This window comes from Hoplias malabaricus, chromosome 10 (genome assembly GCF_029633855.1).
Source record: "Hoplias malabaricus isolate fHopMal1 chromosome 10, fHopMal1.hap1, whole genome shotgun sequence".
Classification (NCBI taxonomy): domain Eukaryota; kingdom Metazoa; phylum Chordata; class Actinopteri; order Characiformes; family Erythrinidae; genus Hoplias; species Hoplias malabaricus.
This window is the reverse complement of record NC_089809.1, coordinates 35,902,390-35,924,271: the sequence shown is the minus strand read 5'-3', so window position 1 is coordinate 35,924,271 and position 21,882 is coordinate 35,902,390. Positions and strand designations below refer to the sequence as shown.

The 21,882-nt window shown below is 39.7% G+C and overlaps 1 protein-coding gene across 4 annotated transcripts; it reads right to left on the bottom strand.

Moving 5' to 3' along the window:
• Positions 1 to 1,342: 1,342 nt before the first annotated feature.
• ppp4r1 (protein phosphatase 4, regulatory subunit 1) lies at positions 1,343 to 21,882 on the bottom strand. Of its 4 annotated transcripts, none has more exons than XM_066683700.1 (20): positions 21,744 to 21,882; positions 21,349 to 21,393; positions 19,643 to 19,778; positions 19,355 to 19,461; positions 18,454 to 18,596; positions 17,755 to 17,901; positions 17,547 to 17,654; positions 17,333 to 17,398; positions 16,826 to 16,984; positions 15,884 to 16,014; positions 14,992 to 15,737; positions 10,780 to 10,922; positions 9,771 to 9,866; positions 9,247 to 9,432; positions 7,245 to 7,406; positions 6,010 to 6,110; positions 5,522 to 5,642; positions 5,163 to 5,291; positions 4,436 to 4,577; positions 1,343 to 3,041 (listed from the first exon to the last, which is right to left on the bottom strand). In XM_066683700.1, exons 1-20 carry the CDS (start codon positions 21,748 to 21,750, stop codon positions 2,878 to 2,880), a joined length of 3,039 nt encoding a protein of 1,012 aa, XP_066539797.1. In that variant the 5' UTR covers positions 21,751 to 21,882; the 3' UTR covers positions 1,343 to 2,877. The 4 variants fall into 4 exon arrangements, with proteins under 4 accessions (XP_066539797.1, XP_066539799.1, XP_066539796.1 ...); XM_066683702.1 differs by having other exon boundaries at positions 19,643 to 19,727; XM_066683699.1 differs by lacking the exon at positions 21,744 to 21,882 and adding an exon at positions 21,593 to 21,725.

The following is a 21,882-nucleotide window of genomic DNA, read 5'->3' as shown; positions in this document are numbered from 1 at the left end:
AGGAGTTTAGTGTGTTCTCCCTGAGTCTGCATGGGTTTCCTCCTAAGTTTCAAGAGCATGTTTGTAAGTGACCTACTCTAATTGTCCACCGGTGTGGGTTGTGAGTTAATGTGTGAGTGTGTGGTGCCCTGCGATGGACGGGTACCCAATCCAGGCTGTGTCCCTGCCTTGCGACAAGTGATTCTGGATAGGCTCTGGACCCACTGCAACCCTGAACTGGATAAATGTCTGCAGGAAATGAATGAATGCTCAAAGCTGGTTGAGGGGTATAAGAATATAAAGTCTGCCAGAAGTTGGATTTGAGGAGGTGGAAGTGTTTTCGTCATAAAGGTATTTCTGCATCTGTTCTCTGTTTGGATCCTTTCAGCATGCAGGTGCTTGACTCAGTCCAGAGCCCAGATTCCCCCACAACAGTGAAAGAAATGAGGGAGCCAAACATTCACCGATTTTGTTTTTATGACTGATGAGATTCTGGGTCAGATAACCCATGGTTGGGCTCATTGGAAGAGTGATGTAGTCTCTTCCCTGAATAGCATTCAGAACCACACAAAGGAGTCTTTCTCTCCCGGGAGGAGATGGGTAAAGTCACATGATCACTCAGTCTTGGCACTGGAAGCAGGTGGGAGCTTGACATGGCATCATTGTTAGCTACTGAGCAAAAGTACTTTGGCTCTTCCAAGTTTGTCAGACTACCACAATGTCAGCCAGGTACAATTAAATGTATGTTTGATCAGCAGCCAAAAATATTTTAAAATGTTTAAAAGTGACATTACACCAGTAGTCTTAAGGTCCTGTTGTGTACTTTATAGGTGCACGTTTGTACATTTTCATAAGAATATTTGAAATTGATTTTAGTCCCTTATTATTCTGAATTTAGAAGCAGTTTAATACATACGGAAGCCCAGAATAGTGCCCCCAATGGAGCATTTTTTTTAAACAGATGTGAGTGAATCAGTGAATTACAGGTAGATCCAAGTAAAATAAATAAATAAATAAATTAAAAAAAATAAAATAAAAAATTCGCCAATGTGGAAACAAGGAAGCATGTTTATCAGTTGTCTATTTGCTGCCTCTTAAAATTAAATAAGCATTATTTTATTCCTTACATTATTTCTAAATCAGGTGAAAACAAATAATCAAACAAATAATGAGGTCCACTTACCAACCCTTTTCCTGTGGAGCGATCTCTCAATATTTAAATGGATTACATGCAAGGAAGAGGTCACCCTCTATTGTATCTGGTTGTAACAAATTATTTAGGTCCAGACCAGACTGCATTGAGATTGTCAAGTATCACTACTCTTAAAGAAACAAAAAACAAAACCGGTATTACAGTTTAATACAAAACAGTAACTAAAATATGAAAAAAGGTATAAACAAATCAACTGGCAATCAAATCAATTTTAAAATTACAGTCCTAAGCACATCCCATGTATTGCAGGGCTCTACATCCAGTACAGTTAACGTCTTTAAACAAGCAAGACTGACAATTATTAAAAGAAACACTGATGTCATTTAAATATTTATGATGCAATCACATGAAATAATGCGCGGTTTTAAAATAACTATGTGGACACCCATCACAAATATTGAGTTTTGGTTTTTCAGCCACACCTATTTGTAGGGTGTATAAAAATCAAGCACACAATCACCATAGACAAGCTCTAGTAGTAGGAGGCATCACACTGAGTTGTTCAGTGTCTTTAAACATCTGTCATAACAGGCCTCAAATCGGTTTCTACCCTTGTAAATGCCATCACTGTCAAATGGAAGCATCTATTTGATGCAACACCTCAGCCATATAGTGGTAGATGACAAACTTGTGTTGGTTCATGTACCTTTTTAAACGCCACAAACTACTGTAACCAAAAGGTGAAGCACAGGACTAATAAAGAAAATGCATCTGAACTTTTATTTTGAACAGGTTAAGAGAACATTATATCACAATTCTATTCATGATCACTGATCAAAATGGAAAAACAAATAACAGTTGATGAGGATATGTACAGTACAGGTGATGTGTATGTAATTATGAAGCATTTAATTATTTTAAAATACCCCCGGGTTTTAAGCGATGTGTGATAACCACACCGAATCAGTTCTGAATTTCCACATACGCTGCAAAATGGACCGCTTTGTGGATTTGGTTTAAAAAAATACAACAGTTCTTTCTTCCATTAGGACGAGGACATGGGGGAGCCCCGTCTCCATGGGTACAACAATGTGCTGCACCAAACTTTAAAACAATGGCGGCTCGAGCCCTTGAGAAGAAATTATGCTTTGTCAATCTGCAACTTCCAGACTGTGCTGGGAAGGAAAGGCTGAGGCAGTTACTCACTCCCCACTTTGAATATATCTGCAGCATATGAGTCACTCACACAGCACAGTATCAAAACAGAAATAAAGGAGATAAAAAGTGAGAAACACTTTGTGCTACAGTCTTTCCTGTTAACATGGTTTTGTGAAGCTGAGAATTACTGGAGTCCTGCTACGGTGGAGAGAAATCATAAAAGTCCACCAGTACGAGAGAAAGCAAAGAGAGGAGGATAGGTGAAGGAAGATCAAGGTTAGCCACTGCATGGATTTGGGATATGTTGACATTTTGACCGCTTCACTGCAGTTGTTGTTTTGACAGCTCCAGATATTCAAGTATTCTGATTTTAAGGAAGACACTTTTAAGGCTTCGGTGGCAACATAGAACGCACAAAAACAAAAACTGTTGTAGTGAATTGCTCTCAGGGGAATTAGAATTGGTTGAAGCTGTTCCCCAAGCTGATAATTCTCAGTCTTTGTGCCCTTGATTGAGGTAAGTACATGCCCCTTAACCACCATCCAGTATTAAACTGGGGGATGGTGTATGTGTGTGTGTTTATGCGCTCAGTAGGTGGAGGAAGTGGTGCTCATGGCATCCTCATTAATGCGTGTGCTTCCTGGGTGCACACTGGCAAAGTATTTGACGTCCTTGTCTATGTCCATCTGCAGGGCCACAAGTGTCTGCTCCAGGGCCTCTTGGTGAGAGTTGGCTGAGTGCAGAAAATATTCTATGAAGGATTAAAAGGTGTTTGTCAAACACAGACTTAGACTAAATATTACTCAGGTTCATTACCTACCACTAGGTCATCATCAGTAACTGTTTTACCACCTCATTTGTTTGCAAATGTCCACAACATGGTTTGAGTTTTTAATGACACCATACTCTTTAATTTGAGCTGGATGGTTTCACATTCCAATGGCTAATGCACCAAATTATACATGGTTAATTGATCAGAACCTTTACAGTTCTGTTACTTTCACATTTTTGCAACCATTTTGCAGGCCATGTTATAGGTATAACATAAATCCCTGTATGAAGGTAAATGCTAATTGGCACAATTAAATATGAATGTGCAAATTTACATTACAACTGCAGTTAGAACAAACTCCTTCTACATAGTTCTTTAAAGGCTAAGCATCACTTAATGGACCTCCATATTATTTTAGTTACTGACATATATAAGTATGAATTAAAATGAAAATAGCAGCTTAATTTGCTTTAAAACTGACAATTTTATTAAATTGACGGAAAAACCCGAGCTCGCTACGGAAATTCTTGAACGCAACCGTGACGTCACTGGTGGACAACAGCTGAACAATGCCGCGGTAAAACAATGTTATGACTGACTGTTATGACAGTATCTAGCTAAATAACCAACATTATTCATGACAATAGCCTAGCAATAAGCTAAACTCAAATTTAGAGGTACCGTTTTTCTTGTAAATATGATCGAAGTCGAACTCGAATTCATCCGACACTATAAACCTCCGTAATGCAGCTACGTAGCCGAGTATAATCTGAGCCACGGAGTTTAGCAAGTCAAGCTAACGTTAACTAACACCAACTAAAACAGGCGAAGTGAGTGTCCTTACCCTGTTTACCTCCATGTTGCAGAGGCTCTTGAACACCTTTCGTTGGTGTCCTTACATGCCCATATTGTTGGAAAAGCGCCAGTGAAATGAGCTACAGATAACGGAGTGAGCGGATGGTCCTTTCCAAAGTGCCCGTTTAAAGTTGACAAATTTAGGGCCATTTGTGCACAGATGTCCCACTGTGTGATTGCATGATTGAATGATTGCAGCCAAAAACAACACACCTTTTCATCATTTTGAATTAAATTAAGTGCGACTTCTAGAGATGTTGTCCACCATCTACGTCACATGCTAGACGCTTACGAACACCGTTGGCGTGGGCGGGGGGGGGGGGGGGGGGGGTGGGGGGAGGAGGGTGTGTCCTTTAAACCTTATTCCTTCAATTAGTAAGAAATAACATGTTTTCAATAAACACAAGTTAGGGACTCAAATTCCACTGTATGACACTTTCATATAGCTGGTGCTTAGCCTTTAAGCTTGTTACCAATAAAGGCAATATCCCTTTTGAAAGTACTGAATATACTCTAACCTCGCTCCATCAGGCTCTGACGCAAAGTCTTGGCCAGTAGCACACGGACATTGGGCACAGGGTCAGATGCCAGCTGCAGAAGAGGAGACAACAGGTGCTCTGCGAACTGCTCCAGTGCAACACAGTCCTCCTCTATAGCAAGCTAGAGAAAGCATGGGGGGGGAATGAAAACAGAAAAGGGGTAAGGAACATCATAGATAACACAGCACAGATGAAAAAGATTGCAGGATCGTATTTCACGCCCAAGGTAGCGTACCAGACAGAGATATAAACGCAAACATTTTGTGTGTGAAGGAGTTGCTGCCCTGGCGAACACAGGCTGTCATTTGTGCTCTAATAATCTGAGCCTCTGGCAGGTTGCTGTCAGGAGACACCATACTCTCTTTGCAACACAGGATGAAAAAGCACACTGGAAGCAAAAACTCCCTTGTACAAGCCATATGGCAGCAGTGCTCTAGTTTCAACCCTTTTTCTTTTCTTTATCCTGCCATTAAAATAAATAAATAAATACCAAAAAAGTGATCCATTACACGTGCTGTAACAGGGCAAATTGAAAACAACAAAGAAAAATGCACAAAGTAAAACACATCAAATTGGAACAGCTACTTAAACAATAAAATTAATTTTAAGTTAAAAAAATATGAACAATTTAAAATGTATTGTTTGCACTAAATTTTGGTATGACTGCTGTTTAAGACAGTTGAGGAGTGTGATTGTTTGTTCTTACCTGACACACAAATGCAAAAGCCTGGCGCCCTGACCATTTTGGAGAATGGCAGAATTTATCCACCAACTCGCCAAGGAAATCCACCAGCAGTGTTGGGCATGTGGAAAGTTTCCTAATAATCTCACTGACCTGAATAGGAAACATGAACAGAAATACAGCACTATGATTTTACACATACATGACCTGGCAAAACTTTTTAAGAACAACCGTAAATGAAAATGTGCTTGTGCAATCTAGAAGTTTAAGCTAAAACTATGCCCCAGCCATGGAAATACCCAGTTTAGGAAAGGGAGTATACTGTAAATACAAGCAAAACACAAAAGAGGCTGAAGGGACTGTGTTTATGTAGCTACACATACCAGTCTGTAGGAGGTCCACCGTACAGAGGAAACTCTGTCTGTGCAGAGGCAGAATGCCAAAGGCCTCAGGTAATCATACACATCCTGCCCACTATACAGCTCCAAAAGCAAGACAAGCTGCCTGTCAAACACAACAAAACACGAAGACAATAATTAATGCAGGCCTGACAGACTCAAAGTGCTATTCCATGTTCTTGGTTCGCAGAAATCTTATAAAGAATAGAAGTGTAAACCAAATGGCAAGCTGTCAGGAGTGAATATGTGCTTTATAACAAGCTAAAAAAGAGAAAAAAAAAGAATAAATAATAGGACAACTACATGAAAACAAAGAATCTAATAGTGTGAACAAAAATCAGTGTCCTGCAATGGGTTGCAATTTTTCTGCTTGCTGGGGATATAAAGAAATATCACTGGCACTACCGGGCAAAGTGGCTACTGAGGGAAAACACTGAGCTTTTTATGTAGTTTTAATTAGCTTTATATCATACTCTGCTAGCTCTGATCTGAATCTCCAGTTACGGCTGTTGTCTGTGACGAGGAACTCCTGCAGTTGGTAGAGGTACTTCCGTCTAGTTTCTTGATGCAGCAGCTAAAAGAGGAACAGGAAAAAATAATTGCTCAGTTATCCGTGTTTTGTGTGTTTGTTTGTGTACGAGAGCATCCTGAGAAGTGAATCTAAAGCCTGGCCCACACTACAGGTTAATGAGGCAGATTTTAAGGTCAATTTGCTCCTCCAGAAATCATAAGAGGTCTTCCGATTTCAGGGAGATCGTAAACAATTATTTTCCCAGATTAATCTGTAGTGTGGGAAGTCCATAATCCAAACTTTACTCCTCTGATCTTCTCCCAGTTCAGTCTGGCCCACACCAATTCTGAATCATGAATATGAAACATGTTCAATATTTACGACTCATAATCCTGGAGTGGATGCACACTCTCAGGTGTTGAATGTGACGTTAACGTCATGCGTGAAAAACCATAAACCAATGATTCGAGCTGGGTTATTTCACCACCAACAGCCATGTTTACATCAAGGCTGTGTTTAAAATGACCAGAATGCTGTCTAATGAGGCAGTACCGAGGAAGGAATTTCCAGAGCCGTGTCTGTATTTAATGCTTGCTTAAAATGCTGACTGTTTTTGCTCCAATATCTTCAAAGTTGTAATTATCCTGGCGAGGGAGTGTTTGTGTACAGGTGCCTTGGCAATGTGTTAAAATATTGCTGTCTTTAAAGCCGGTCTCTGATGTGACTCAGTTACAAACACCTTCATCTTGTGAGGCAAAATGAGAGGAAGTTATCTGCTGCTTTATGTTTCAGACACTGCCCTAGTGTGCGAGAAACTGCTCTTACAGTTTTGAGGAATGGCACGGTCTGTCGATATGTGTAATTTTTAAAGTGTGTGTTGGTTCTTTCAAGGCAGATTATGTAGTGTTAGGACTTTAAGAACTAACAATGATCGAGCACAGAGAAAATCTGTGAAAAGTGTGTGTGTGTGTGTGTGTGTGTGTGTGGGGCTTCTCATGTTTTCAACATCAGATTTTTAAAATCCCGTAGTGTGAGCCAGGCTTAATCCACACAAGGACAGGGCTGCAGGCTGCATTCATGAAACATTTGCACAACAAATGTAAAACAAAAACATTCCAACTGAGCAGGCTCTAGAATAGATTTAAAAGACTGCTCAAGAATCCCCAACATGAAAGTGCATCAGAAGTGCAGACAAACCTTGAGGAAGTCATAGAGGTGCCTGAGGACTCCTATGCGCACCTCATCCAGGTCCTTTAGAAAACCATTGAAAATTGGCACCAGGTCCTCAGCAGTCAGCTGATCGCCTAAAATCAATGCCAACTCATGTATAGAGAAGGCCAGGGTCCGGCGAACCTTCCACTGACAGGAAAAAGGAAGAAGAAAAATGAAACAATGGACAGTAACACAAAGAGGAAACTAAGAAAGAATATCATGGGACGAGGTTGGGAGTACATCATGGGGCACGAACTAAAATACAAGCATGTCATACTTGTAAGATTTGGTTTTATTATAACAAACCCTAGAGCGAGTTCTCTGTTACTGTGAATCGTTAGAGCAAGTTTGAACTCCTTTCAAACTCATATTTGTACCAATCAAGCGGACCGAGTCCATCTGAGCAAGTGGGTCTCCATAATTACTAAACGAAGTCTGGTGCAGTTTGTTTCCAGTGTGAACACAATACAAACCAAAGACTTCTAAATAAACCAAGCACAGGATGCGACACTATATCACAAGATGTGACACTAAACACACTGTGAGAGAAGAGTGTACCTTCCTTGGTTTGTGCAGCTGAGGAATTTCTGGTGCTGATTTGACCCATTGGTAAATAAAACACAAGATATACAAAATCCTGGTATGTGCATTAAGCCCAGTTTGGTGCGTTGGTCTGACAACTGGTACGCAAAAACATGTCATACATTAAATCGTATGCATTTACTTTTTTTTAAACTTATATTGATTTAATTGCAAATGTTTCTGTGTGAATGCTAAACAAACCAGGACTAAAATGTAAAAATGAATAATTTTCTTGTTTGGTCCGTACCCTGGAAACCAAACTACAAGTATAACACACCATAAATATAATATAGGAAAATGTCATTATCAGACAGCTATGAACATTGTAACATATAATTTCCAATCAAAATGTTAGTGGGCACTTTGTAAAGTCTAACAACACAGGGCACTCAACAGCAATCTCTTAAAAGCAACAACTTTATAAAATGACAGGCCTCTGAAAATTACCACACTTGTAGGATAGGCTCATTCAAGTACTGTGATTAAACAATGAAAACACATTAAGATCTAAATATTATTGAGCCACTTTGGGGTGTTTTGGAGGTGCGTGTTAGGAAACGTTTTCCTCCACCAGCATCACGTAGAGACCTGGCCACTATCCTGCAAGAAGAATGGCTTAAAATCCCTCTGACCACTGTGCAGGACTTGTATATGTCATTCCCAAGACGAATTGACGCTGTATTGGCCGCAAAAGGAGGCCCTACACCATACTAATAAATTATTGTGGTCTAAAACCAGGTGTTTCAGTTTCATTGTCCAACCCCTGTATCTCCCTTAATGCCATAAAAAGTAGCTAAATGTAGGCTTTAAGTCACCCATTGACATCTAAGTGTGCTGAGCCAATTCTCCATGAACTGTGTTTGAAAGGAATCAAACTTAGAGTATGATTCTGCTCTCTTAAAATACACTGGGCAATCAGGTTTTCAAACAGATCTACTGGAAGGCAGGGAGATGGGATTATTACAGAAATATTCTACTCAGTTACACACTAGTAAGTTCCACACTAAAGGGAGCGCACAGAGGGCAAATTCAAACAAGAGCAATAAGCAGAAGATTAATCTGATATACCCTGACAAAGTGTACAGCCCCCTCTTCTACAGTTGTCAGACAGACAGACAGACATAAAAGAGAACAGAATATTCTATATACAGGTGTAAAAGATAAGGTTTTCATGCATGCCTGTATTCCTGGAATACTTCAGGTTTCAAGTTAAAACAAAGCTCAACATTTACTAATGCAAGAGAACACTATAAAAGTGCGATGAGTGTCTAAAATAACCAAAACGTCCTAGAATTAAAGACTTCAACCAAAGCAAGAAACCTGAGGTGAAAGAAGCACACTGCAAATGTGTCTGTGTGATATTAAGGTAGTATGATGTGTGGTGTGGAGCACAGTCTTAAGGCACCTGCATATCAGAGGCCAATGTCTCAAAGGTGTCTCTGAGGCAATGCCAGTTCTGGCGTCCCAGCGTGAGAGCTACCCCTGGCAGACTGTAGGCACAATGCTTGGCAATCTCCATATCCACGGTCTGGGCCCGGGAGGGGTCCGTCATAGACAGGTACTGATCCAACAGCGCTTGAGGGACCACGTCCTATAGGATGCCACATAGACAAGAAGCAAGTTAACACTTGCCTGTCAGATTCGCAAAAATTCTTGTAAACATTCCTAAAAAGCAAATAAGCAACAGAGCCGCTGGAACAGTCACAGCATTACTGAATCCTAAATAAAAAGGCATCTTAAATGTAACAATATTTAATTCAAATACGATGTCCTTGTCCTTGAACAAGAACAAGGAAGAAAAATAAATGAATAAATAAATAAATGTGCCTACAACACCTGTGCTGAATTTATAACACTAATTAAAACTGCTGTAGCTGAAAGCTTTGCCTGTAATTTGGTCTAAATAATTCACTCTTGTAAATGTTTTACCTGTTGTTTGGATTTTTTCTCCTCCTCTGGACTCATGCTGCTATCACTTAATTCTGACTCGTCACCATGACTCATTTGCAAGGTGGAGTCTCGACTCTGAAATGCACAAACAGTATACGGTAAAAAAAAAATATGCATGCCTCATTTCAACAATCAGGCAAATTGTACCTCACAAAGTAGGCACATAGATTTACATAAGTAGTATACAAATTGAACCAAAAAGTTTTTTGAACAAGGATTTCAATAAACAATTTCCAATTATTTTATCTGCTAATATTTTAACACAAGTGCATTTGACCATTTACTCTTAAATGCGTGAGTAGTCATGGACGCATGCCATCATTTGTAAAGTTAGGAGATGCCATAATAACCAGCAAAAAACAACTTACTTCATAATAGACATAATAACAACATACATCTCCCTCCTAAACATGAATAAGCCATTCAGATTCGCTTTAATGCATTGAATTTATAAAAACTGACAAAGTGATCACACATCATTAAGTATTGATATTAATTATTCATTCATTGTCTGTAAGCGCTTATCCAATTCAGGGTCACGGTGGGTCCGGAGCCTACCCGGAATCACTGAGCGCAAGGCAGGAACACACCCTGGAGGGTGTTTGATATTAATTATTACAACAGAAACAACAAACAACATACTTATGATAACATATTCTGAATGAATTTCTGCCTTGACTTGATTAGGCAGCACAGCATTCAGAAACACCATGTGGCGTAGAGAGTTTAAAAGGCCACTTCTTCATGACATCCTCCCACTCAGTAATACTCTGTGGGAAAGGCTTGCCATTTCAGGCTTTTATGGGTTTTTTGTAAGCACGCACCCACAGCATTGTAGCTAGGACCAAAACCACAAATGAAACAAACTGAAAGTCTCAAATAAAAAAATAAAACAAGCATCACATCTGCATATGAAAATAAAGTGGATATCACTAGTTTGACTCAAATTAGAAAAAGACTGATCTCAAATCAGCAGTCCTCTATGTACCTCTATATCAGAAGAGTCAATCAGAGGTACATGGCGAGAGCTAAAGGGGTTGTCATGGGCTTGCCGAGGCTCCAGGAATGCCTCCTCAAAGTGAGTGTCCAAAGAAGTGGCCCTCAGAGCAGCAGTCAACACGTCCACTTGTGCTGTCAAAGAAATTAAACACAGATGCTGTCAGACCAATTGAATAAAGTCAACATTAGGGATCCTGAAGTAACCATGACTAGACATGGTGTCTGAATTAGCACACAGGTAAATGCTTATATAGAACAAATAAAGCACACCTGTGAACTATGCAGGCATATGGCTTGATGTTGAAATTGCAAGTTCAAAACCCCATAGATTAACACAGATGCTACTTGTATAACACAATATGCGCCTTGTTTATTAAAGGAACCCTACGTAATATTTTTACCCTTTAATTACAGCAAAATCATTGTGAGGCTTTCACTGACCTGTAATACTGAGAATAGAGCCTCTTTTGTTGCTACTCTGGGTTTGGCACTGCAGAAACACCCTACGTATCTTTTAGAGGTGTGAAGTAAACAACATCCTCCCCCTCCCCTTTAATTTGAGTACAGTGCTATAAAAATTAATTACACTAGGGAGAGCCCAATCCAAAAACCTAGTGTTCCTTTAAGCTTACATTTTAACTTCATAGATGACTCCTGACACGATAAAGTTGACATGAGATTACATGTTAAACGTAAATGATCAATTAAATAAATACCATCCTCTTAAGACAGACATCATGATGAGAGATTAATCAAAACAGCAATTTAACATCTAAGCAAAGAGCCAAGTTAAGAAAAATCAACTTAAGAATTCTGATATGCTTAATAAACATAGCAAATATATGCTTAAGAAATCAAAGTCTTGATATTAGACAGATTTATAGAATTAAGAACCCCCTCATACCATTAAAATATATAAAACCCCATATCTGGGCTCACACATACATTGTTGCTCTAATAGCTGAATAATGTATGAGTTTCAGTAGCTAAGAAATAGTAGTAATAGTAGAAAGAGTAGAAGTAGTATTTACTGAATAAGAAGTCTGAACTTTTCTTTTAATTAGAGATCATAGAGTTAAGTACACATTCAGACAAGTATGTGGGGAACCACACAGAAGCTGGGAAAATGGATGGACAAGAGTGTGAGGCTGTTGACACTGCATCCATGGCAGATAAATGAAGCGTTAGCCCAGCTGTGGCAAAAAGCTGATGACCTCGTGCTGTTTGTGGCATGACAGAAATAAAAGCAGCACTGTTGACTGATGAAAGAAGCACAGAATATGGCCTTCCACTGCATCAATATAAACAGCAAACACAAATTGAAACAAACAGTTGGTTAGACATGTGGCCATGATTGTTTAAAAAAGAACAAATGTCTCTCTTTAATTCTTGGTTTAATATTCTTCTTTAAGTGTCTCAGAAAGCTCTTTATGACGAGTGTGGGACACACACACAGACACACACACACACACACAGTGATCGAGAAGTTTTTTATTTTTTTAATATTCTTAAATTAAGTCAAAAAGACTGTTATGTGTACTCAGGTGTGTCCAATACACAGAGGGGGGAAAAAATGATAAGTAAATAAATATGTAAGCTCGGGGTGTGTCCAAATGGCATATTTAACTCCAACTGGTTTTTGAGTATGTAGCATGCCGTGTAGTTAAGTGTTCTCACATATCCACAATGCATACTTAGAATCAGTCAGTTTTTGAGTATGGAATGGATAGTCAAAATTGTTTCCACAATGCATTGTGAAATGGAAAGGGAGCAGTTACACACACCTAAGGGCGAGGTGAGAGAGAAAGAAATTGCAGTGGCGATTAGCAGCAGGAGAATAAATGCTTTATTTTATGGGATTGTCTTTGCCACCAAGATGTTAGCTTATTAGAACTGGGCCCAATACAATACATTTAATACCACAAACTAGCAAAAGATTCTAGTTTTGTATCAGGTGTATATGATAAAGGTGGTGATAATGTTATAGACGATACAGTGACAAGTAATGTATATGTGAACTGGGAAAATAGAGACGCCTGCAAGGTACTGAATACCATCTTTGAGATTTTGCTGTTATGTAAAACTATGTTAGATGTAAAGAAGCATGTATTCCCTAATTTTAAAAACAAATAAATAAACCACTTAAAAATTAACCATGGCTGTGCCATGTCACACTTTTTGTTGTCAACATTTTCTAACACACCCTTTTCTATTCATTGTTTGCCCACTTTCCCAAGCTCATTTCCTTCCACTAGTAACAAAAACATTGCCTTACTGCCCCAGCCATTTTAAGTCCCTGATGAGGAACTGTTACTGAACTCCATTATACAGAGGGACGACAATAACTCAGGGTTCATTTGGTTGCAACAAACAAACACATGAACTGTCTAAATAAATGCTGCAGCACACATGGAACCACCAATTAGTTATGTAGGCCATCGGGTGAACATTTAAGCAGCCAACAATACGTAGGGCACACTCAAAGTACCTTAAAATGGACTCATACACACACACAGTGTCAATCTATTTAAAAAAATGTAATTAAGTTAATCACAACAATATTCTGTAATTAATCACAAATGCTAATAATCCCCTTTTTTTTAGAAGGAAATTACACATTTTTGTTTATGAGTGGTATGCACGACAAACCGGTCAGAGGAGATTGTCCATGTTTTCTTAATGGTAATATTTCAGACTATATTTGAATTAGAATCTCTCATTTTTCTGAATAAATGATTCAGGTAGAGGCTTAACATCAAACACAGAAAACATCAGACATAGGGTTTAATTGGGATTACAGCATGCTGCTCAGAAAATAAATTCCAGCTTCAACAAATTTATAAGCCAGGCAATAAATAAAAAATAAACAGCAGCAGCTTATCTCTGCACAGGTGAGAGAACAACGGTAACAGTTGGTTATGATATCGAATCCGTATTTCAGCATTAAAATTTGATAAACTACCTGAATTAAGCAGTAGTGACACTGTATTTACAAACGCTAATACTTAATTTACCTGTTTTACAGAGCCTAATAGTTTCAAGCAGGAGGAATACACCCTAGACTGGGCACCTGTCCATCGCAGACCAGCACACACTCACATATCCACTCACCAGAGGAAACCCATGCAGACACTGGGAAAACACAAACACCTCCCAAACAACGACCTGAAAGCTAAATGACCCAGGGCTTGAACTCTCATCCCCAGGACCCTGGAGGTGTGTGACGGGTTATATGTGGGTTTTTTTAGGGTTTTAAACATTTTTCACATAAAATCAGAAAATTAAAGTTGACATCTACGTTTCTAGGGAAACGCTGTTCTTTGTGGTTTGTTTAGGTTCAGAAGCTTCACACCTTTTAAAAGGTGGAACGGTATGTTTGAGGAAAAAACACAACGGTTGTTTGTAGGTGGCTGAAATTTTACTTGTCTGTAAGATTTTATTCACTATTTGAAATACCACTGAAAGTCATTTGTAACTCAAGATGCTGCGTTTTGTAGCACTCTTGAATTGAGACATTTCTACCTTAAGTGATCTGAAATAGCAAAAGTAAGTAAATATTACCCACCTATGGAGCAAGAACAGAGCAACATTCTAATCTGGGTTTTTCTACATTTGGCTCCAGATGCAATTACTGTGCCATACTGGACAGAGATCTTTTTTTTTTTTTTTTTTTTTTTTTTTTTACACATTTAAAAGACACTGGGGTTTTGCAAATACATTAGACAAATTTCAAGCACGAAAAACAGGTTAAAAAGCTCACAAACATCCTCTGAATTTCATATAAAGCTGATTTTGATTAAAATCATGAATGCTGCTTTTAAGTGGGCGAAGTTTTACATAACACAATAGTGTTAAGATCATCTGGTGAAAATGTGTGTGATGCTTGGCTGTCCCTCTTTATTTCTGGAGTTGAAATGGATAGATTAAAAGTGGGAAAATACAAAATATCCATACCAGGACAAGTTGGGAATCACTACTTTAGCCAATAGAATTTGATGTTTATCTGTAGAGCTTCGCATGACCTACAGTTTCGGTACTAATATAGTAAATTTAATGCCTGCCACCAGATAACCTCTACTACTGGATTACTTGCTTTTACATTTAATGATTACTAAAATAATTCAGACTAATTTGCTAACATCACTAAGGCAATCATAAAAAAAACCCCATAAAAATAAAAGTAAAAAAATGCCCTACTTACCTTTGACATCTGGGTCATCAATGTGAGGCTCCAAGTTCTCAATTAGCTCCTCAAGTTGCTTTCTGCCAAGAGCTGGTGTGGATACTGCAGAAGATGGACTGTTACTAAACACCTCACTGCTGCTGTTGCACTTCTTCTCCAAAAGCTCTAAGTCAATGTCTATCTGTGGAATGGGCGTCCTCCAGTAGTGGAACGAGTTATACAGCTCCTGCTCTGGAATCTCCACTTCCTCTGCCACCGGTAATGTTAATGCAGGGGAGGTCACCTCTGAACTGGGATCTACAGCAGAAGCGGGGAACTCTTCCAGCTGGTCATTCTCAGCAGTAGCTAGGGTTGGGTATGCTGGGTCCTCTGCAATAGGGACTTCAGAGTTTGTGTGGCATTCTTGTACTGTAGGCTGTTCTGCTGGAGAAGACTGAACTTCTTCCCCAAAAGGATCTGAGTCTGGATCACAGGGCCCAGAAAGGCACTTTGGGCTGGTCCTATCTGTACCATCACAGAAGGACTCATCCAGAGGCAAAGCTTCAGCAACCTGCTCTCCTCCACCCTCCACAGCCACGTCAACACTTTCCTGCTCTGACCTGCACAACTGGCCCTCACAGTGCTCCTGAGTACAGGAAATGCAGTCCTGCTGTGGGGAGACAGCAGTTTGATTGTGTAGGGAACTCTGAGCACTGTCTTCTGTGTTAGAGGATGGGGAGCAGTCTGCAGCAGGTGCACTACCGTTTGGGCTTTTCTCACTAACCCTGAAAGAATAGGTCATAATGAGACAAATAAAAGAGTCTAACCAAAGCTACCTTGATTGCTCGTAAAGATGACACAGTATAAAATGTAAAACAGAAACATTTAAGTGTTATTAGAATTAATATGAAGTACAATTTAACAACTATACCGTTTTTGTGATTGCTGACCACCCCAGTTGGCCTCCTCTGCTCCTTCTCTGAAGTACTGGCCCACGTTAGTGTTAGGGCTAGCAAATGTAGAGATGAACTGCCCCAGAGATTGGAATGCAGCCTGGCGCACCTGATGGCCACATTGCAGAAGGAAATTATGTATACATTAAATACAACCAAAACTTTGTTGTTTCTTTTACATCACATTTACAGGTATAAAGCTCATGAAAAATAACAGCAGGAACTTTACAAAGTTCTTTAAAAATATCGTTTTGAAGTTATTAAAAAGACTAGCACCAAATCTAGTGATTTTCTGTACAAATCCTAGCGACTACTTATTGAAGATAATCACCGGTAGCACAACTCGTTAGAACACCGGGATTGACAGAGAGTGAGAGTCCCACAGCGGCCCCTCTGCTCCCAGAGACAGAGCAGTGGGAGACACAGCTCTTCCTACATGGTTCTCAGCTCCCAGAGACAGAACTGTGAGGGAGACACCCCTCTCTCCACGTTTTTTCTGCTCCCAGAGACAGGGCTGCGGGAGCTCTCTCCCTGCAGACCCTCTGCTCCCAGAGACGGTGCAGCACTGTCAGTCTGCACGGCAGATAACATATCAGAACTAGCTGTGAATGTGCAAATTGTGCTGCGAAAGTCACGTTTGCTTATTTGTACATTTATTGATTTTTTCTGAACTCCTGAAGATCAAATAACTGATATTCAGCTTTATTCAGACTGTAAACACATCTTATGAATGTATGACTAGGGACCGAAGGTGCGATTGGACCTGGAAACGGCAAAATGTCACACGTAACACACTTATAAACTGGATCAGTAAATGTGTCCAAACATGTTAGAAAAAACAACATATATAATTAGCAACCTAAACAAACAAATTAGTCCATTTCAATATAACTCAAACATCCAGAAAGGAGGTGACGCACCCAGCGGGAGGGATCACTGATGAGGTTGATGAAAAGAGATGAGAGTTTGGTCCTGCGCACTTCCTGAGAGGTTGCTGAGGACACGGTCATGAAGCACTCTGCACAGGCCTTCCTCACCCCCCAGACATTATCTGAACAGAGCTGGAAAAAACGTGGCAGCTGCACAGGAAAACAGACATACAGGAAAAAGGAAAAACAATGAGGCTACGCTTGAAAAGGAAAATCAACCCCCAATGTCATACTTTGAAAATGTCTAATCCTGACTGGACAGCATGTGATCATGTCCTATCAAATCATCCAATCTGGTTAGAAGAATATATTTGGATGAAGACTAAGCCAGACAGCCACATACAAAGGAGTAGCCAATTCAGAGACCTGGTCCAAAATAACATCCCTGAGATCACACGCACATTCTCATAACCTCAGTGGTGGCAACTGAGCACGAGTCTGTTCTAGCTAGACATGCATAAGGACTTCTAACACAAATCATAAACTAGATATACATACCAGTAATTCTTCTGTTGCTTCCCCACCAACAACACTACAAATATCCCCAAAGTTAGCTGCACAGACCTATCAAGTAAACAATGTGTAAAATATTTAATTAATTAATATTGTAGTATTACATCCTTAGGCTGCAGCAACTTTCTCATCCGTAATCTGTTTTGAAATCACACAAGATGAATTCTCACAGAATTTTCATTGTAGGAATCGTACCCACCTTGCGCACATGGAACATCCTGCAGTCACAGCACATTTCACAAAATCGTGGAAGGAAGAGGCGCTCTGTGATGTCCTTCCCCACCATTGGGGCCATTTTACAAATAATCTGTGTTCAGTCATTAAAAGGTGTTTAAAAAAAGGAAATGTAGAGAGCAGTAGTAAAGAAATAAGAAACATTTTCTAAAATTGCCCACGAAAAAACTCACTGCCATAGCCTCGGTCTTGACATCATCGTTGCTGTCTGGAGCTGTGAGGTCCACAAGAACAGGACAGACAAGGTTCTCTATGTCCACCCGCTCTATCAGTTCTTGCTCCAGAAGCATTAGCAGGGCTGCCTGGCTTGTCTTCCTAACCTGTCAGGCAATTAAGCCAAACGGACAATGTTCTTGTTAAAAACAATTATCTGATAATTAACTAATTAACACGATCGAATTCTTTAAACCAAGGCTGGTCTCTCAAATTAACTAGCTATCTATAAACCCTTTGTTTGGAATGGTTGTTGTTGTTGTTTTTTAAATGAAATGAAATTAAAACCAGCATGTTTGGTTGATTCTCTTAACCCTTTATTTAACTGAAAAAATTGTAAAAATATTTACATTGTTTTGACTGACAGACCAGTATATTTTGTAAATATAAAAATAAATTTGACTCAGAGGCCTGTGACACAAAGTTAGGTTGGGGAAAATAAGAGCATAATTTTGACATCCCACTAAAAGAAAGTGAATGTAAATGGTTTAAAAAGAAAATCCACCAATTATCAGTCAAAATAATACCAGCAATTGTCAACTATGTTGACTATTGTTCACTATGCATTCTTGATTTTGATATAGACTTTAGTAATTGAATTTATGACCATTGGTAATCATTCCTATTAAAACGTGTGTATCTGTAACAAAGATACTTACCAAGTTGTTCTGGTCAGCTAAGTATCTCACCACGATGGGCAGCAAATACTTTGAAAATGCAAATGGAATGGAAGGTCTGTTCTCTTGGCAGAAAATGGCAATGTGTGGAATTTGTTCCATAAGCTCTGCTCGAACAGTTGGCTCTAAAAAAAGAAAGTCACAGAGATGATGTGGCATATTACTCAATATTAAAGAAAAAAATGGATGTAGCATGTAGTGAAGGCCACTTGGCAAATGGAGAAAGCAGAACAGCTTTCATCTCCCTGCAGGCTGCATTCAGTCAGGGTGTGTACCAAAGGTGCAAGAGCATGACAAGTACAGGCCTGCACAAAAGTAGGCCAATTGTCTTACTAAAGGAAAAGAAATTTCCTCAATATTAAACTGGTGACATAATCCAAAACTAACAAAAATTAATCATTTGGCTGCAGCCCAACCCTAAACAGAAGAACATCTTTACCAGGCATTCACTAAACACCTTGCCCCTACCCTGCCTCCTCAAGCAAGAGCCTCACGCAAGACACATCTAGGTTATGTTACAGAGGAAGGTGGATTAAACAGGAGTTAAACTGTTGGCCATATGTCAGATTCTAAGAGCATAGTCCTTTAATGTCACGATTTGTTAAAACGGCAGCCTGGTGCAAACCCTTGAATAAGTTACGCCAATCCCATTAAAAATTAATGGTTGGTATTGATGTCCTGCCAATGAGGGTGCATTGCTTTGTAAAACTCTACCAGAGGCTGCAAGCGCACTTATAAAAAACGTTTTTCAGGAAGGTATACAATGAGTACAAGAAAAATAATAAGAACAATATATAATGTGTAACTTATTATAAAAACGTGTACAAATGCAGAATATTAAAAGGGACAAATTAAGCCGTTTCAAGGCCCCAATTTGGCTTACCTGAGTCATCAGCAAGTCTGCTTACTCTTTCCAGGACTGCAATACAATCCCTCTCATCCTCACTAACTGCTTTTAGCGTATCCAGCAAACTCCTGGCCACCATCTGTCTGTGGGAGAAATGATAATGAATGATGCATCCCATAGAAAGCTTTCTTCAAATTTAAGTAGCATCCATCCAAACAAAACCTTCCAAGTCTACCTAAACTGGATGTCTCTCACAAGACAAGTTCACAGATACAAATAAAACAGAAAACAAATGAATGATAAATTCAAAAGTATCTGAAGTACCTGTTAAATATATTTTCACTTGCAACGTATTTGTCCAGTCTGCCCAGGGGCGTCAGCATCTCATCTTGCGATACAAAATCCAAGGCTGAAGGTATAATAATGACGTCAGACTCTGAGCTGTAGTCATCCACACCAACTATTAGAGACATTGGAAATATAATGAGCAGAACCCGCCACCCAAACACACTCTGGCAGCGATGAAGACCTTCTCCCAAAGATGATGAGTGTGTCCACCAACAAATTTAGCAACACTGAACATTCAAAAACATGCCAAATGCAGTGACAAGCTGATGCATTGATATTCCCCAACATCACAGTGAACATGCATCTAAACAAACTTGAACAGTCAAATGGGCTGAGCCATGCAAATTTAGCAGCTTCCCCAAGTCCCACAGAGTCCATGACAAAGGCAAAAGTATTTCATTTTATGCTACACTTATATTAGTAACATTTGTTTTGACTGGACAGATTTTGAAATAAAGGTTGAAGAGTGATTTCTCGGTTTCATTTCCTTTCATGACAATACACATTAAAATCGTTGAGTCCATATTATTATTATTATTATTTGATTATTATTATATATTATCTGAGGGTGATTTACTTAAGGTCTCTCCATTTTACACTTAGCCCTTATCCATTTGATGCTCCATCGCCTCACACAGACATCTGCTCTCAGTTGACACTCATATGCGACTGCTCTGGATTTTGCGAAATATAGTTTACAAACCATACGTTTTTCTACATGCTACGTTCACAGGACACAGCTGCTCTGTCTGTAAATGTTTTCACTGCAGGTCTGGTGGAGATTAGGGAATTATTACTACAAAAATTAATCACAGCAGAACTAAAGCACTATTTCACATGGTCAGAATTAAACTCTGGCAATTAATCCAGGGCTCACGGGCCTTGCAAACCATGGAGGGTGATCCATACAGGTCATTAATTATCCACATCCCAATGCTTGACAGACATGGTAAGGGGCTGAAAAACGAAAGGGACCAATCCCGTCAGATTGCAAGTGGGATTTTCAAGCAGAGAGAGAGAGAGAGAGAGAGAGAGAGAGAGAGAGAGAGAGAGAGGCGGGGACTAGTTCATAGATCAGTGCAGATTGAACGAAGGTGAAGTGCCGTTACACTTAATCCACTTTCAAGGCTGAATGGGGATTACGCACTTTCAAAATCTGTTAATCAGTTGAACTGAGATGAGGTTTTAGGTGTTTAATCAATGCCCGGAGGGGGACTATAAATCAGGTGCAGCTAATATGAGAGTATTAGTTATTTAAGTATTCAGTTGCCGGACACTGATTACCACATCTAACTTTTACCACACAACTGTTATCACAGGCTGGAGTTTGGCGGAGAGTTGTTTTTCAACCTAGAAAGGTGGCAAGAGCCGGCAACCCAGGGTTTACCGAGAGTCTGAGAAGCCACCAGCGCACAAAACACTACAAAAAGACCTAAGGTTACTTCAAGTGAAAATGTTTTACTGGCTCACTCGACGGTTTAATTAAAATTTTGCAGACACCCCCAAAAGAGGGGGTTAAAAGAGCCGGTGTTTTGCACTGAGCAGGCCGCCATGAGAAACACTGTGTAAAGTTTTCAGGGCTGCAAGTCCACGTTAGCTCTTCAGTTTTAAAGCAAACAAAGCACAGATACACATCACCTACGGAATTACAAACCATCTACAGCAAAAGAGACTTCACTCACATCCGTCTATCTCCTCCTGGGACTCGTCCTGAAACAGCGAGATATCTGAAATTAAAAAACACACGAAACTGAAGTTAGCTTTATATTCGCCGGAGTCTGATTCAAAATTTCCGTTCCGCCTTAAATGCTGCTTAACTGCTGAACCATTTAAGGTGGAACTGGGAGCTTGAGCGTAACGATACAAGCTCAGTCTACACAAAACAACATACTAATACAACAGAAAAAGTTTAAGTGGCGACTGCACCGAAAATGATCTCTGCTAGCCGGGTTAGCATCTCCTCCCCGAAGTTAAAACACAGTCGGCTAATGTTAGCCGGAGTTTAAACGAAACCCGATTTGAATCAACGAACGTGTTTTTGTCTGGTGGTATAGCTACAGTAGGAACTATAACGTACCCGCCATCGTGTCCTGGTCCTACATTTAAAAGTGCAGTGTGCCGAACAGGCAACAGCTGGAGAGAGAAGAGATGCTAGGCTAATGCTAAGCTATGCTATGCTAGGCTAGCTCAGTCTGAAGTGATAAAGGGAGCTGACT

What these genes read in the sequence shown, in the direction of transcription:
- ppp4r1 (XM_066683699.1), bottom strand. Translation starts at nt 21,623, where the DNA reads ATGCTAACCCGGCTAGCAGAGATCATTTTCG. An exon ending in GCTAGCAGAGATCATTTTCG is followed by an intron (nt 21,394 to 21,592) that starts GTGCAGTCGCCA and finishes TTTTAATTTCAG; the next exon opens with ATATCTCGCTGTTTCAGGAC. An exon ending in TGATGACCCAGATGTCAAAG is followed by an intron (nt 10,923 to 14,991) that starts GTAAGTAGGGCA and finishes TTTCTTTGACAG; the next exon opens with CACAAGTGGACGTGTTGACT.